Source organism: Oryzias latipes, chromosome 17 (assembly GCF_053564925.1).
Source record: "Oryzias latipes strain Hd-rR chromosome 17, Olatipes_Hd-rR_3.1".
Lineage (NCBI taxonomy): Eukaryota > Metazoa > Chordata > Actinopteri > Beloniformes > Adrianichthyidae > Oryzias > Oryzias latipes.
Genome location: NC_136253.1, coordinates 11,818,219 through 11,836,672, shown reverse-complemented (window position 1 = coordinate 11,836,672; position 18,454 = coordinate 11,818,219). Strand labels below are relative to the sequence as shown.

The window sequence follows — 18,454 nt, the reverse complement described above, 5'->3', positions numbered from 1 at the left end:
ACTTGGACAGTGTGTATACACTAATGGTGCAGTGAAAGTAGGCATGGTGCCCTGGCATCTGTGTAACACCACCTTGACCTTCTGTGACTACAATCTTACCGTTCGATCTAACCACCGAGCTCGTGTGCAGAATACCAGCAGGGTCAGAGGAAGCTGTGGACTATTCCTGATCAGACGAATATTTGGCTTGGGGACAGAGGATCCAGGGTCCTAGCTGATTGGTACTTCCTGTGCGGACACACTGCCTGCGATTCTTCAGAACAGAACTGTCTCTAAACCTCACCCTCCACGACGAAAACGCACCGGAGTTCCACATGAACGCCTTACAAATAACCACAAATACTGGAGTCCCATGGGAGTTCTTTATCTGGGCTGAAGGAACGACGGCACCAGTGACTGACAGGACAGTTCTACCGCACTGCAGAACTTAACAGACCTGCAAGCCTACGTTAAGTCTGCAACTCCTGGTGCCAGTCCCATTAGTGACATTTGGTCCTGGCTTACATCTGGTCCATGGTGGCATCTTTTGTTGAAATGACTGACGCCTATACTCATCGTTTTGCGCCTGTTTGGTCTTTTTACAACATGTGCTCTGCCCTGTGTCATGTCCATGATAACAAAGGCCACTATGCAGTCTTTCATCCGTTACCAGCTGATCCAACAAATTGAAGACCCCTCCCCCCCTGCACTCTTGTGTGAATACTTCTACTTCAAAGGCATCATATGAATCTTTCACTGACAATGTCATGGAATGGGTTTCCATGGCTGAGCAGCTGCGTCCTAGCCACACATCACCAAGTGCAACGCAAAACATCAGATGCAGTGATGTAAAGCATGCCACCACTGTGTAGTGGTGTAGTGGCTTTTCCATCTGGCAATCTGATAGATGGGTCTGGTTTTGGAGGTTGCCAGGAGAAAGGTACTGTGTTGTGCCGAGTGGGGAATTTGGTGGAGGAGGAATTATGGTGTGGGGTTGTTTTTAGGACTTGAGCTTGGCCTCTTAGTTCCAGTGAAAGGAACTCTAAATGCTTCAGGATACCAAAACATTTTGGACAATTCCATGCTCCCAACCTTGTGGGAACAGTTTGGAGCAGCCCCTTCCTCTTCTAGTGTGTCTAGTGTGGATGAGTCTAGTGTGGATGAACTTGACTGGCCTGCACAGAGTCCTGACATGAACCTGACAGAACACCTTTGGGATGAATTACAGCGGAGACTGAGAACCAGGTCTTCTCCGCCAACATCAGTGTGTGATCTTACCAGTGCGCTTCTAGAAGAATGGTCAAAAAATCCTACAAACACACTCCTCAACCTTGTGGACAGCCTTCCAAGAAGAGCTGAAGCTTTAATAGCTGAAAAAGGTGGATCGGTATCATATTGAACTTTGTGGGTTAGGAATGGGATAGCACTTCAGTCCATATGCAAGTCGAGGCTGGTGAGCTAATATTTTTGGTAACGTAGTGTTTATTAGTGTTATTCTATTCTGAAAAGGAACTTCCTCTCAGCAGGATCAGAAAAGTTCCTCTAAATGTTTGAAATGAAAGATTTAAATAATTATGGTTCAAAAAGGAGAAACTGTCAGATACTTTTTTTTTTTCAAATCGCCTGGTTGTGTAGAAAAACGAAACCTCTCCCGCTGTGCCATAAAATAATGCAACAGTGAACTGGCTCCCCGGCAATGAGCGCGGTCACAGATGGACCGGAGGCTGCCGGGTCTCAGGAGAGAAACAATGCAATTACTGTCGACCCACACAGCAGCTTCATGGGAAATTAAATGCTTATCGCTTGTTAGGAGAAGGAAAATGAGAGACAAAGTGTTACAAAAGGTGAAATTTTATTGCTGCTCAAGAATGTGGGCAGAGACGACTTTTTGAAAGTTGGTTTCTTTTGAGGAACAGATCGTATTAAGCTTAAGATACAGGAATTTTCTATATCTTTGTTCTAACATGTAACATTCTACAGCAAGGAAAAGACCTTTATGAAGTTTAAACAAAGCTTTCATTTGGGTAAATTAGGGGTTTGTTTGCATAAGCGATAACCGGGCCATAAGATGAGAAGAGCTTTTGTTAATTCTGTTCAACTTGCTCAGGTCGTCCAGGTTGCCTCGAAGTGCGTGAACTGGATTCCTCCTTTAAAATGAACAAAACCATGGATTTACGTACGGACTACAGGGGTTTCTCATGCAGAACGACCATCAGATAATTAAGCACAAAATATTTGATTGTGTGTTATGACTACCCAGAATGCCTATGAAGTCAGGCAATTGATCAGAGGAGTTGATGGGAGATTTTTTTTCCAAAGAATTGTGTTTATTCATGTTGTCTCCTTATCAGCAATAATCCACCTTTGCAGGGAGTGCAACACAACAGACAAATCAAACTTTATTCATCAGAAATCTTAACATTGTTCAGTTCTAACACATTAAATACAAAACAAGTATGCATCACTCAACCAGGCTCCTGACTACAGCAGCCATAATGCTCGATCAGTGATAAATAGCATATGCTCCTATTTGCTACCTACCAAAGTGATTTGCAGTCACAGCCCCATTCCCGCACACACACACACATTCACACACTCTGCTGCCTAACACTACAATCCATCAAGTGGTGCCGCTGTGTTGTTTACCAAAGTCATACTAAAACGTGACAGATTTTTGAGTGTCATGTTCCACAGAAATCAGTTTGGGGTCAGTAAGAACACCAAGAATTCATAAAAAAGGTCCTCCACTTCACAGGTCTTTGATCTACAGACACCGTATTATCAATTATTGACTTAACTCTGGTCCTTCTCCGGTAGTTTCCTAACGTCTCATAATTTCGCTTTGGTATAAAGACTTGTATCTTTCAAACGAAAGTAACTAAAGGGTATGCATTGGGTGTCAGCCATGGACTGTATAAAAAAGAGGTGTCAAACTTGGGGCTTCGAGGGTCGGCCTCCTGCTGGTTTTCCAGAAATCTTGCCTTATCTGCTGCCGTTTACCTGGATCAGGTGCGTTTAACCATTAAGGAGCTTCAATGGCAGAATGGTTGGTTACCAGCTCTCGAGGCCTGGATTCTGACACCCCTGGTATGAGAGACCTGGACTGAGCGAATGTGATGTCACACTTCCAAGAAATGAAGTCAATTCACTATTTTTTTGTAATACAGACGTTGCCGTGATGGAACCAGAAATCATCATCAGTAAGCAATGATTGATTCAAATTGGTCTGGGTCAACAACATTTCTATACCAACCCAGTCTAACCAACCAGGAGTGAGCTTGTTGCAAGTCCACACCCCATCAGAAAAAAGATGGCTCAGGAGAATCTGTCAATGAAGTGCATCGAACGTTTGAGGTGGGGGCCAGTGAGAAATATATTTTTTTACTGAAGCATCTGATTGGTCAGTTCTTAACATGAATAACTTGCAATGCAACTATAGCAAGAACATGGAATGATTATTTTAAGAAATGGAATGACTGTGTTATGGCTGTTTTTTCTATATAGAAGTCTATGGGATTAGAGCCAGCGGGTACTTCCTATTCGGAAGCCAGGGGGGAGGGGTCACTCAGTCCAGGTTTCATGTTCAGTCAGTGATGTTGACACCAGTCGTCCTCCTAGGTTTCTGTTTTTCTTGTTCTCCATAAAAACCTTAAGAACCTTTTTCTCTTTGTTTACCAGACAGTAGCTTGGACAAACGCAATTCTGTCAGCATTTTTTCAGTGAACCCTGATGTTTCTCTGTTCTGTGTGCTGAGAAAACACTGCACAGAGGAAGCCATCTGAGGCATGCTGTGACATGTTTCTTCCAAAGCAGCTCATCCTCCCCAGGATTAGCTCAGGAAGTAGCAAAAAAACGTCTGGGATTGTGGAAGATGACTGGTCATGGACTGCTGTTGGACTCCATTTTCAGAAACAAGAATAAGAAAGGAGCGAATGACAGACGCCTGTCGGTTCGGCCTGACCACCTGCTTCAATTCCTCCACATGTCCAAGTGCTCCTCTGTTTCGGTGAGGAATACTCGGTGGGAGAGGAAACACAAGCACAAGGACACTAAAGCATCTAAAAATAGCTTTGTGTTCGCATGGAAACCACACAAATGAGACGAGGAGCAAAGAGGATGCGACAATGAGGGCGAAGAAGAAAGGAGAGGTGTCTGAATGAGGCGGATGAAAAGAGCCACAAAGATGGAGATAAAAATAAGTGACAAAAAGGAAATGCTGTTCAGGTGGAAAGGAGGAGAGAGGGGGAAAAAGGAACAAACACAACAGCAGCCAAGACCCACAGGTGACCAGGTGGAGAGGAGTTTACACCAGAAAAACCACAAAAAAAGCCGCTCAACTGTTTTTGTCATGTTTCGGCTTCAATGGCGGGTCATGTTTTTTTTTTTTTTTTATCCTTAATTTCTGCCTGGTGGCTTCCATACAATGAAGACTGCTTTTATTTTGGTAACACCTTTATGAGAAGTTACAAGATTTGGCTCCAACAGCAGCAAAACCATGACTTCACTCATTTATCTGAGGAAACCTGTGCTCATAAACCCAAAACTTGGTACAAACTTTGAATTTAACAAGCTGGTAGAAAGAAATTCTATTGGAAATGGAACTTGTAAGCCAACTTCACCTATTGTGAAAGCGTGGGATGACACTTTAATACAGTATTTTGCAGGTGAATTCCTCCAGAAGTTAACTTGGAGACCTGTCTAAGTTTTTTAGATGTAGGGCCTGGTGTCACTTCCAATCTACTGGATCAAGTCTGTTTTGATTAGCAACAATTTTTTATTCTACACAATGAAATTAATCAAATTTACATCAAAAACCAGTTTTCTTTTATTTTTTTATAACCATTTTTTTTTTCCATAATAATTCCAAAAAACTGCACAAAGGTGAGACTTTCAATGTTAAAATCCTGCTTTTTTTTTACATGAAAAACTAACCGAAAGACTGTTTTTTTTATGTCCAACAAACAAATAAATTGACTCAACACTAAATAACATATTTGAGGATTTGACTTAGAATTTTCTACATCAAATGGTGAAAAATGGTGTCTACTTTCCAAAATCAATTCATTGAAGCCACCTCCCTGCCTCCAGTGCGGCTCCACTGGTGTGTGATTGTGAATGTGAATGAATGTCCCGGTGATGGTCAGAGGGGCCGTAGGCGCAAACTGGCAGCCACGCCTCTGTCAGTCTGCCCCAGGGCAGCTGAGGCTACATCAATAACTTACCATTACCAAGTATGAATGATGAGTGAATGAATTATGGACATATTGTAAGCACTTTGAGCACCAAGAAAAAGCGCAGGTAATCTAATCGATTATTATTTTTATTATTATTTTACCGTACTTGCAACGGTCACTTTACAGTCTTTTGATTTACCTGTACGGGTAGAAGTTACTTAGCAAATAAGCTAGCGTCAACTTTACTTCAGGTCTTACTGTTCTTTGTGGAGCCTTACGTGTCGGACTGCTCTATTTTAGCTGCATCTTCTGCAAAAATGTTTATACCCAAACGTAATGGCCTTGGGAAATCATTGATGGAGCGTCTCCTATTGGTTGTCCTGCATTTGATTGGTTGGAAGGTGTTGATTCAAAACAACATGGACAGAATTTGATTGGATGTTGTGCCAACAGCACAACAAAGACAGCAAAGACAGCAAAGACACATGCATGAACACAAAGAGAAGGCGGTCTTTGACAAAGCCTTTAGGTGTTGGTGGAAGTGGCAAGTTTTTTCAAGTCATAAGTCCAAACAAAGTCACAAATAGCTGCTGTTAAAGTCCAAATCAAGGAGCAAGTATTTTTACATTTGGCTAAGTGGAGTCTAAAGTTATCAAATTTACGGGTCAAGTCGAGCAGTCCTTTATTTCTATTAATAATATTATTCTGTTATTTATTTACTGATTGACAAAAGGCTTATTATTAAAAGGTTTCCAGTAGGTTTAAAGTCATTATTTTAAATTGCAGGAATTGAAGGCTCCATTGAGACAGCCTCCTCACTCTTCCTCCTCTGTGGAGCAAAGTTTCATGATGCAGGAAAACTAGTTTGGCTCCTTGAACAGCCGGGAGAGCAAAGCCCAGCGCTCCATGCATAATTGATTTGGTGGAAAGTTCTCTGTTGAAGCCCGCCTCATTAAAAAGGTCACCTCCAAAAGGAAAAAGCTTCTACCTTATAAAAATCTAACATTTGATGGAGATACAGCTCTGCTTTCAAGCCAAAAATAATGGGTCATGGAGAGACACAAACCACAGCCGAGTTTTCTCTGCCAGTTCTGCCCCTGGGGCGGGACACAGAGGAGCTGAGCGAGTGGCGCACCTGTCCGGCTCCTCGCCATCCTGCATGTTGAACAGCATGGAGGGAATCAGCTTGTCCATGTGCTGGGGCTCCCAGATGATGGCCTGCAACTCGTCGTTCACAGTCTTCCTCACCACACCTTGGAGACCTTTAATCCCAGCCACACGGATCCTGACGAAAACACACAAACGCAAACGCTCAGACGAATGGAGGCGCATCCAAATGAGTTCCACCACCTCGGCACAGACTGTTGGTCTTTTTGGGTGGGAAAGACATTTTTTGTACCTAAATGCAACATAAAATGAGACTTAATGACAGTTTTTGTGAATAAAAACAGTGATGCGTTTGTAAATAAAGTCATAAAAGGAAAATAAATATGCTGAATATGTTAAGAAAAATCTGAAAGAGCAAAACCAGTGTTAATGCTGAAGAGACATGACCAACAAAAAAAGCTAGTTGTTGATCAAATCCAATCAAACTGACCTATACCATTAAAGTTTATTTCAAAATTACATTAATTATATTGGAAAATACCATTTAGATTGAGACATTGTAGGTCTATTTTACTATAACATAAAAATGACCAAGTGTATCACAGTGGACAACACACGTGTGATGTCAGCGGAAAAGGATCAGTCCATCATAACAGTCTGATGTGTGGAAACACTGAATTAAGCAAAGACATTTGACCCTAAAGTGTGGTAGAATGTTCTAATTATGTTCCTTTTGGATTATTTGGATGTGGAAAAACAACAGTGGGCTGAACTTTAGGAAACTAAAGGTGTACTCAGGCTGTACTGGACCCAGTCCCCTTAATTTGCTCCAAATAGAGTCCTGAACCGTATGTTTGGTCTGTATTCAGACTGCCGTCAAGGAGACTTTCCTGTTTCCAACCAAACTTTGTAAAGAAAAGCAGATGACTAAAGATCTCTTCAGTCATTGGCCAAAAACTAAGAGGGTGGGGCAAGGTAACTAGAGGCAGAAGTGATGAAAGACCTGCGCTTTGCAGTCCTTGTCGGGATTTTTTATTTATTCAAACTCACTGACCATTTTTAAACGCCTGTATCAACGTCAAGTATGTTGCAGGGCGGTTACTGAGAACAAAACAGCTAAGAAAGGACACTGATAAGTGTTTATAGATTGTTGGGAGAAACAATGTGTATCATGTTAGTAGTTTATGGAGAGAAATTAGACTGAGCCGGAATTGTGCGTGCATAATTCTTGATTTGTGCGTAAATTAGGATTTGTGTATGCATATTCTTGCTTTGTGCGTGCGTAAACTAGGATTTGTGCATAAATTTGGATTTGTGCATGATTTGTTACTCACATAATACGTTTTGTGTATAAGTTAAATAAATATAAAATGAAAAAAATACAAAATGCAATTTACATATGCACAAATTAAGATTACAACAGCTTGAAACTACTTACACACACACATCTTTTAAAAAACGCACGAATCCCTTGTTACGCACACACGAAGCCAAAGCTACGCACGGATCTACCGTGAGACTGTTTTCACGTCTCACAAATCCGTCCGTAAGTGCTGCGTTTAAATACCAGTGGAATGCTCGGTCATTAGAATTTTCCAATCAGCCTTCCCTTCTAAACGTATTTCCTTCAGTGGGTGTAGCAGGGCTTAAAAAAACTATAAAGGAAAATAAAAATTATTATCTGAGAATATGACGTTCACTTTTAAACGCAAATATATATATTAAAAGTATATTATTCTCCGAGACATCGAATTGATACAAAATGCGTAACAGGAACGACCAGTAGGGGGCACTTTTTTTTCTTCCGGAAAAAACAAAAGCAGTCACACAGAGAGTCACGGGAAGAATGGCGGCCCATCTCGGTGGTCAGCGCCCAGATTTAAGGAAAATCTGTTCTAATGAATGATTACACTAGTGGGGGTCTGAACTTTCTGGATTTCAGTACCTTAAATATGACTTTTAAAATTAATTGGATAAGAAAGTTTTTAAAAAATCCGAACTCTCTGTGGAACTTCATTCCCAATTATATTTTCTCCCAGGTTGGTGGCCTCGACTTTTTACTGCTCTGCACCTACAAGCCCGACAAAGTGCCCATCAAACTGTCTTCATTTCATAAACAGATGTTACTTGCTTGGTCCATGATTTATAAACCTCTCTTCTCCTCACAGGTTTTACATTTGGAACAATAGATATATTCTTTACAAAAACAAAACTATCTTTATCCAACAGTGGTTTGATAATAATATCAGACTAGTTAGTCAATTATTCAATCAACAAGGTCAACTTTACACTTACACCGAATTCCTTCACTTCTACCAGATCCCTGTTTCTATGAAGGACTTTTCGGTTGTTTTTGATGCCGTTTCCCTCAACCTCACCTATCTTTATAAAGGAACTCCTACTCCATCTGCTCCCCAACCACAGCTTCATGTGACGGACACTGCTGTCGGAAAACTCTGCTTCTCTGCTTTGAGAAATCAAAACAAAGCCATCCGAAGACTGTTCCAGCAGGAGCTAAAAACTGAATCCCCGGCCATAACTTTCTGGACTTCACTTCATGGTCAAATATGTTGGGAAAAGGTTTGGGTTCTGCCAAACAAATATCTTCTAAACAACAAAGTGAAAGAGGTTTCGTTCAAGATCATTCATAGGTTTTATCCAACAAATCAGTATATGCAAAGGCTAAAAAGGGATATTGATAAAAAACTGTTCTTTCTGTTCTCAGTCTGAGGAAACGTTGGTGCATATTTTTTGGACCTGCACGTACACTGAAAAAATATGGGACAAATTGACAAATTTGATAAAAACTCAAATTTATCCACATTTTAATTTAACCTGGACAAACATTTTATTTGGTTACGTTAATTATGATAAGACATTTTTATCTCAATTTTATTTAATAAATCTTCTGATTTTATTAACCAAGTATTATATTCACAAATCTAAATTCAGCCATAAAGCTCCTAATTTTCTTGATTTTCTAGCCCAAGTTAGATGTTACTTACATTCTATTTCCCCCAGTACAAACAAAAAAGCTATTAAAACGTATCACCTTGCTCAGCTGTATAATTTAGTTTATTGTTTCTTGTTCTTTTGCTGTATGTCACTTTTGTTCTGCATCAAAAAAAAAAAAAAAAAAAAAAGAAAAAAACGAAGTGCGTGCATGCTAGCGAATCTTTTCTGTTTCCACATGTTCACTTTTCAATAAAGTTTATTCAAATGGTGTTGAACAACAGTACCTGGCGCGAGCGCTAGAGGTCTCCAAAACACGCAAAAAGATTTAAAACACATTCATAAAACACTATAACTTTCACTCAGCAGAACTGACTGACATAAGCTGAAAAAACCCTTTTTCCATGGGATTGATATGATATTCTAAATTTTTACAACAGTCTTTGTATTTTATATTAGTTAAGCAACGATTATGAAAACCAAAGAAAAAAAGAACCAATTTAAATATTTAAATCTGTGTAAAGATACTAGTTATAAAGATATTAGTTTTACGTTTTTGGCAATACTTTGTGTAACCAGATGCTTATAAATTTAGTAAAATGTTTGTTTTTAATATTTAAAGAGTTTTTCAAATGTCCATCATAAGAGGCAGTTGATATTAGACATATAGAAGAAATAAAGATGTAAGTACTGACATTGAGTAGGTTTCGTTGCTGTTGAATATCGGTATCGAAGGACAACCAAAAATTGGGAAGGACAAGCAAGTTTAGTTGCCAGCATTTTTTTTTCCTTATTTCTAACGCTGTGTCCAGTCTGAATACACCCATTAAAATTTGAATGTATTTGCCATCAATTCTTGTTTACTTGTCTGTTTGTACACATATTTAGTTTACACTTTATTATCTTACCAAAAATAGAAGAAATCGGGAAAATTTCACCTACACTGTTCAATCCCCAGGTCTTTAGGTGTCACACTTGAGGAGTTTACATCTTAAGGCCCGTACACACCGGGACAAATTTCGCGCGCGATTTTCGCCGACGTTTAACGCCTCGTGACTAAACAAAGGGCACCAATGAGAGTGTGCACACCAACGCGAAAAAACGCCACGCGTCAAAGCGTCAAAAAAAAAAAACGCCTCGGGTTCGTTTTTTTTTTTCGACGCGTTGCGTCGAAATCTATTCGACCAATGAGAATGGTGCTTTTGCACACGTGTCTGGAGCCTCTGAAGTTACAGTAAAACACAACTTCGGGGCGCTTAAACACAAAACTGCCTTTCTGAGCACACATACCAGCGAAGAAGATAGACGCCAAGTAGCGTCAACACAGCCGCGAAGAAATAATGACGGACATCCTAAAATATCCCCGAACCAAGCACCAGTTGGAGCTACTGGTGCTTGAAATATTCATGTTTTCTTTGTATGATTCTGACAAGCGCTGAAATACTTGCCCTCTTCTTCTGAGTGAAAAGAGACTTTAAGAAGCGTAAAGTTGCGCAGCGCCACCTTGTGTACAGGAGTATTTCTGTTTCACATTAAGCGCCATCTAATGTCAGGGAATGAAATTGCATGTTCGCTCGGCTCATCGTCAGCGAAAATCGCCTGGGTGTGAACACAAAAAACGTGGCGAATAACGCTGGCGAATAACGCTGGCGAATAACGCCTGGCGAATATTCGTCCCGGTGTGTACGGGCCTTTAGAAAGTCTTTTGTCCCACAAGCCATCAGACTGCAGAGGGCTTTTACTATAATTTTTTATTAGATCAGGCTGAAATGTTCTGAGAAACTTGATTTTAGGTAATTGTTCTTTGCTTTTTATCCTTTTATCTTTTTATGTTTTTATTTGTGATAGGAATGATTGTATTTTCTAGGTGTGGGCAGCTGGCCACTTGAAATTTCCTTCAGGATTAATAAAGTCTATCTGGGATTAATAAAGTCAATCTATTTCGTTATATGTATGTTTTGCATGTGTCATATAGCAAAAGATACCTAAAATGATTTGTTAAATACCTAAAGCTACATGGGAATCAAAATCAACAGCAAAGCTACAGTTTTAAGAAGCAAAACTACGATTTTCAACAATGAAAGCTAAATGCATTTAATAACAGTAATGTAAAAAGGAATGTGTAATACACCTGAAAAGATTCAGGACTAAAACATGATTTATTCCTAAATTTTCATGAACATTTGAATGCTTCATGCAAAACGAAACAGAAAGAAGCGAAATCGAGCCAAACAAAGAGTTACAAGGTGTGCAACTGAGATTTTTCAAAGTCTGTCAAAAGTTTACTCTGAAATGGACTTAAAATGAGTTTTCCATTCCTCACCTTAAGTTTGTGTGACCACACACATAACACACTCGCACATCTCCAAGTCTTTCCGGTGATCCAGACAGCACAGCCTCCATGGAGTCTGACAGCAGGAATATTCTCAGGAGTCCGGACCAATCAAGGCCAGACGAGGCTGCCTTTTCCTTTTAACAGTTCCATTTTGGGCACAAAACTCTCAGAGCAATAACAACAAACAGGGCAGGTAACCCCAACTCCCACCTACTCTGATCTCCGCCAGAGAAATTCTATTAGGGGATTCTTTTTCACCTCCGGCATCTCGCCACTGAATGGAATAATGAAATACAGAGGGGGCAGAATGCAGTGATATCTATTTGGCAGCGGAGAGGTAAGAAGAAATAACTGGAAAGCAATCCAAGAATCTCCTGGCTGCCACGCCACCAGACGACCAGCACGCGTATTCCCTCATACATACAAATGGAGACAAAAGTGGGTTTTTATGCACAAATATCCTGAGCGCTCAGAGGGCTCAGCTGCTGGAAGGAGCTCTCTGCAAATAACGTCAGACTATTCACCAGAGCGAGCTTGAAAAAGACTGTAAATATTGGTTTCACGTGCCGCCCGTCCACATCAAAATGAATTGGAGCCATTCAGTGGTAGAATTTCTTTATTTCTTTTAGCTGCACATGGCTTGATAACCAAGACAGACTTTATATCATTTAATGCTAAACAGATTTTAGCAAGTGAATGTAAGGCATGGCTGGAGGGTTACTTATTTATCAGTTTGTTAGAAGTTTCCTGCACAAATGCTAAATAAAATAAAAACAAGCTGGAGCTGGAGAAAGGTAAACAGTAAAGCTGGAAAATTAATAGAAAGAAAAGTATGGAGCCCAGTAATTAACCAAGAGGAATCCCTAATGAGATTAAAGAGAATTTTTCAAAGTGAAAGTCTAAAACCTTCTAGTTTGTATTTTCAGCGAAGGTAAACATGTTTGTTTTCCGTATAGAAGCAGAGCAAGTGTTCAAAAATGTGTTTTGTGGCTTAAGTTTGGATATTACCTTGAATTCAATCAACAGAATATATGCAACCAAAAACTGTGAGCACGGTTCAGCACATCTTCAGAAAAACACACAACTTCAGTGTGTTCACACCAACTAATAGGCTTGTTATCCTCATCAGGCTCTAATCCTGCAGGCCTGCACTCCTAAAGTCGCTGAAGACTGATGTGCACAACTAATTGATGGTCTTTCCCTCTTCACAGATTAGGGCCAACTGTGCATCTCTTCCGGGAAAATGTCTAACAAGATTACAAATGTTTCCACAGAGTAAACTCCTCTGTTGCTAATGGATTTACTATGAATCGTTTCAGCTCTGATTATTAAAACCACTGATTATTAAAACTGGATGACTGAGTGTGATTTGCCCTAATATGATGAAGGATGTGTGACTGACTAACGCTCAGATTTACCACATAAAAAGAATATATTCCCTTTCCACAGAAATGTCAAATTTCAATGAAGTTTCTCTAAAGAGATGCTATGTTTTGGTATTTTTAAGCCACATTTGCGCTAAATGTCCATTGACGCTGTGTTGACTCTTAAAATAAGCGTTTGTTGATAATATCCAATGTCTCACAAATTCATTTCAGTCACGGTTTGTTTTTGTTTTTTTGTTTGTTTTCAGAGTTGACGGGTAAATTCCATTACAGCTACTACTGATTATGGCTTGTTTGGGAGGTAGGGCGCCTCTGACTCTTTATCATCTATATCACCCGCGTTGACTTCCAATGAAAAGTCTACGCAAATGCGCCTAGACCTGAATTTCAGTCTTCCACGTCTGAAACCCTCGTGATCGTGCGTCCCCACGCAAGTTTTTAAGTCTGGTCGCCTGCACTACGTACAAATTGGGCATTCCATTTTTTTTCACGCTTTAACTGCGGCAACGTAGGTAGCATTGTGACCAATCACAGACTCGGATTAGAAAGTGACGTATAAGTAACGTCCACTTCAAAATACAGAAGTACCAACCGTTGTAACATAACAAAGGACAAATTAATGACCGTTTTGTGCCCGGCAGGATTAATATGACACCAAGACCTACATAGAACAAGAACTGTGAAAGCAAAAAGCCTGGAGCAAGTTTTGTGGGATTTGCTATTAAAAATGTGACTTTTCACATCAAGTTTCATCCCACTGTGGGTGGCGGACAAGCGCAAGTACACAGTAAAAAAAAAAAAAACTTTAGAAGAATCGCTCTCCCTGTTGCTCTTTTTGTGTCCAGTGTGTACAGCACTGACTGAATGCGTGTTCATGAAACCACTGTAGGCTGTCTGATGAAGTGTGAATACAGTATCACAAGGACACTGGACTTTTTCAGGTAAACTTACTGTTAGATAGGCACCGATGGTCGTTGTAGGGTATAAGCCGAACTGTTTCAATGGAACTCAACTGAAAAGTTCCTAAAGCTGATAGTTACTTTTATGCAAATCCAAGCTAAAGCAGACATTGTGCTAAAACTTTTGTACACTCTTCATTCAAAGACGCATAATGTTGTTAGAATATTGATTTCAGCTAGAGGTGGGCGCATCGATCCAGGTATCGATAATATCGATACCAAGGTGAAGTATCGATACAAACCCTGTAATTGCTTGGATCAATACCCAAATTCCTAGCATCATCCACCCCTTATTGTGGCTAATAAGAAAATTCCATCCATTTTTACTCCCATCAGGTAATTATTCTGTTAGAAATGTCCTCTAAATGGAAAATGCAGAAGCAACATTTGGACAGAGAACTAAAGGAGATTGACCAGTGAACCCTGAGGGACTTTGCAGAAACATAATGTAAGCTGGCAAAAATAGAGTTTGAAAAGTAAAAGGCTGTGTGACAGAACCTGTTTCTGGTGTCGGTATCCTCATGCATGGAGTGACACATGGCGCTGAACTGGGAAACGAAGAAGTCGTAACGGCGATGGTAGGACGGCGTGTCTTCCTCAATGTTGGCAAACTTTACAAACTAGACAGAAGACAGACAGACGGGGGGAGAAACATTAACAAGCAATATAAGGTCAACGTCGTGACAGCCAAAGTCTTCTGTACAAAAACAGAGACCTAATGAAAGAAAAAGATTGTAGAGTCACAGGAATAGATGAACAGAAACCTGACAGTCAAGTTTACTGATGAAAGCAACATGATCAGGAACCTTCAACCTGGGTCAAACTTCACCCAGCGTCACTAAACGAGAGTAATAGCAGGCAGAATGTCCCGGGCCTTAGTAGTGTTTATGTGTGTCTGTTTCCTCTGCAGGAGGCCCAGTGTGGTCCAGCACACCGCCTCACTCCGCCTCCTGCAACTTTGTTTCAGGCTTCCCTCACGTCCTCCAATGACAGCAGTCCTTGGGTGCTTTTAAGTTTTTGACATCGGCATTTCATTTTTGGATTGAACTTTGGGTCCCATCTGAACCTCTTTGTCTGGACTTTTTGTTGGGAATTTTGTTGGTGAAATTTGTTCAGGAGCCACAAAGGTCACATGACTGTTGGGTTAGGCTTATCAACAACTTGTGTTGCAACTAATCTACATAATACAAGCACAGCTTTGACCAGTCTGAAGTTTGTTTGTTTTGAGAAGCATTGACACAGTTTACTTGTTAATTTTGTATTCTTGTTCACACTTTTCTGCTTCTGAAACACTAGAGCGCCACTGTAATCCCCCCAGTTTCACGTCATTATATTACATAAAGAACATGTGGAAAGTGGGAGTAACATGCTTGAAGATTTTCACACATTTTATGTTTATGTTTTGGTTTAAACTACAGAAAGATACCCATAAACAATTTTAGTATAAATTAGTATCTTAATCAACTTTTCTTTCTACGGGCACCCTAGGGCCAGCAACACTCAATGGTAACGTGTGGGTGAAGTGGATGTGACGCAAATGTGTTGTAAAATCTTTCCTTTTTCAGCCCTTCCCCTGATTCCATGGACCGTGGAAGGAGCTTGTTGGTGCCGTCTGAGTGATACGCTGTGCTCATTGCGGTGCAGCTCGACTGATTGGAGTAAGGAGAATAGACAGAGAGCAGTTTGTGTGTCTGTCATATTAGCGTCCTATGGACATATACCCATTACCTGAACACCCCGTGTGTCAGTAAGGGGCTCAGTACTAAAACCTTACTAATAACTAGAGTGTGGCGTAAGGATATGCTGGCATCATGTGTGCGTCATAAGTATGTGGCGCAACTTGCGTTTACTTTACAAATGCTTCAGGATAATCAGGCATTTTCTTTTCAATGAGCCTCAATGGGAACGGCAAGACACATCGGCGCTCCACTTAAGATGCTATCGCTCCTGTCTAAATCCCTCCATGGCTCTGGACTACCCCAAAATCAGTAGCACCTGCACGGTTCCACCCCCTCTACATGTGACTAAGGCTTCTGAAATAAGCAGCCAACATTGATATGAGGGTTTTCTAACAGTGTTTTGCTTTTTGATCAAATGATCTTATCTGTGGTTTCGATCTAAATAGTTTGTCAGTGCATCTCTAATGCTTTTAGTTTGGTGACCTACCTGTAACAGACATTCCTGCTCTCTTAGCTTGTAACTAGGCTGTATTTGAACATGAGGTAAGCCACAGAGCGATGATTTCTGGAAAACCAGCAGCTATGGAGGACCCGCCCTGCTCTACAGTATCACATGTTTATAATTATCCCATCATCCACTTAAAAATAAAGTCAAATGATCAAGTGCTGAACTTGACAGGCGCTCTCGTTCAGCAGCCTGAAATCAGACCTAGAGGGCGTTGAAGCTGCTAACAGAGAACCTCATCACCTTTGAGCTATTAGGTGACAAAAACAGGTGTTCCTCTGGGTCTGTCGAACAATGACATTAATGTGACTAAAAGCATATTCATAATCCTGCGTGGCTCTGGTAATGACAACCATCAAGAGAACAGGCCCCTTCTGTCCAGCCTGTAATTTTCTTGTTCCAAACAAGCATAGAGTGTCCTCTGGAGAGGCCTCCTCCTTCTCCACCTCCTCCTCCTCGTCCTCTACCTCCTCCTCGCATTCAGCTGGCGTTTCTCACTACCCTGTCATTGTCCACTGCAACAAATTGCTCGCGCTCATTTCAGCATCAGTGACAAAACCCCACTGTTATGTCTGGTAATTTCCTCTCATTTGATACCTAACCTCTCCTGGGGGTAATGGCTCAGATGGATGGCAGCCAGCAGCGGGAGAGCAGCTTCGCCTCAGGGTGGAGGATGGTGGAGGTAATTCAGGCGATTCACGGTTGAGCACTTTCTACTGGGTCGCGCCGATGATTTGAAAAGGTCAACACTTAAAGAGATCATTATAGAGGAAGAAACAAAAACTCTGCATCTCAAGGTACATTCAGTGTTGCCAGATAGAGTCACGGTTTCCCACAAAAACCAGCCCAAAAAGTTGAATGATTAATTAGCTGTAATTAGCAGTAATCAATCCTCCTTTATTTATCATTCCCATTTTTGATTGATAGTCCAGCTTTGAGACATTTTTAAATGATACTAAATCCACAATTTTGTTGCTAATCAGAGCAAAACATAAAATCGTGGACTCCCCTTGAGCTTCCAAGACAACAGGAGACCAAAGGTGAGCTTCCGTACCCCCCCCCTTTTTTTTTCTTAAACAGTAAGAACAATCAGTTTAAAAAAAAGCAAAGAAAAAACAAGAAACTTTTTTTTTTTTTTTTTTTTGTGCAACAAAAAGAGTAAAAATCCTCCCAAAAATGTTTATGCATTTATAAATAAATGATTGATTGTGTCTTTATCATAAAAAGCACAGCTGTTTTCCACACTTCACGTCTTTTCAGTTCAGTTTTATGTCAGATCTGAACACTAAATTAAAGTTAGACAAATGCATATATATTAACTATTAACTGAAAAGTGAGGACATACAATAGAAAATGTTTAAAACGTATTTAAACAAACATGACATAATCTACATATGCTGTGTAAACTAAAAAGGCTAAAATTCAACCCAGTTTACAGGATTGAGAGATCTGCCGTGAGGCTGCGATCCGCGCACTGCTTCACCTTGCAGTCTACTCCGATACTAAACAATAAAACGCAAAAAACACAGAATTTAGGGAAAATAAGGATTAAAAGTATACATAGAAATTACATTTCTAGACCGATTAGTAGACACAAATTTATTTTATTATCAGCTACCCATGATGAATTGTTTGGTGCACCAAGATCACTTTAAATTCAACTTCAAAGTTGACAACTTATTTTTAACAGTATCTATAGTCCAACGTGCAATGTTTACTTACTACTAATTGAAAAACAAATGTTTATGAGATGACGTGTAGAACAATACTGGTCATGGCCTGGTAATATGCTCCAAAGTCCCTTTATTCAACTTCAAAGTTGACAACTTCTAATAACTTTAGTCAAAAACACTGTTCATGTACTGATAACTCAGGAACTATAGAGAGAATTCACAAATATCTGTAAGGAGATAGCGTTGTTGTGTGTTAATATTTTGTAGTAATACACAGAACAGATAAGGCCTTTTGTTTTATAAAATAGAAAGAAGCAACAATCACGTTTCATGCTCTGTGGTAAACCATGTGGGCGTCTGGTCCTCGGTGCAGTTCAACACAGTGACGCCTGTTTCAGAGGATTTTCTATTGGTTCTTCTGCATGTCAATCAAGAGATGTATTTCACGGGGAAGATGATGATGATTCGCTGAGCTGACGGATATTTAAAAAAACAACATTGTTTTAATTTTTTGGTTTATTTATCTTTAATGGTCCGCGATCTACCGTCACATCCTTCATCAACGTAATGAGCACCCCAGATCTAGTATATATGATTTAATTTTTTAAGAAATCTTTATATTTGCATGTTTTTGTACATTTACTGACTTGCTCACAAGTTTTGCCAAATGAATGTCTCTACAGAAAGTGTTAAGACAGAAAATAAG

General features: G+C 40.1%; 1 protein-coding gene across 11 annotated transcripts in view; it reads right to left on the bottom strand.

The window, feature by feature from the left end:
• efr3a (EFR3 homolog A (S. cerevisiae)) overlaps positions 1-18,454 on the bottom strand; it is a 113,544-nt gene that overhangs the window by 49,430 nt on the left and 45,660 nt on the right. For all 11 annotated transcript variants that reach the window (XM_023965572.2, XM_078934422.1, XM_078934424.1 and 8 more), the window contains 2 exons: positions 14,390-14,511; positions 6,289-6,438 (listed from right to left, as the gene is read on the bottom strand). In XM_023965572.2, coding sequence (XP_023821340.1) covers positions 6,289-6,438; positions 14,390-14,511 — 272 coding nt within the window. The remainder of the gene's footprint in view (positions 1-6,288; positions 6,439-14,389; positions 14,512-18,454) is intronic.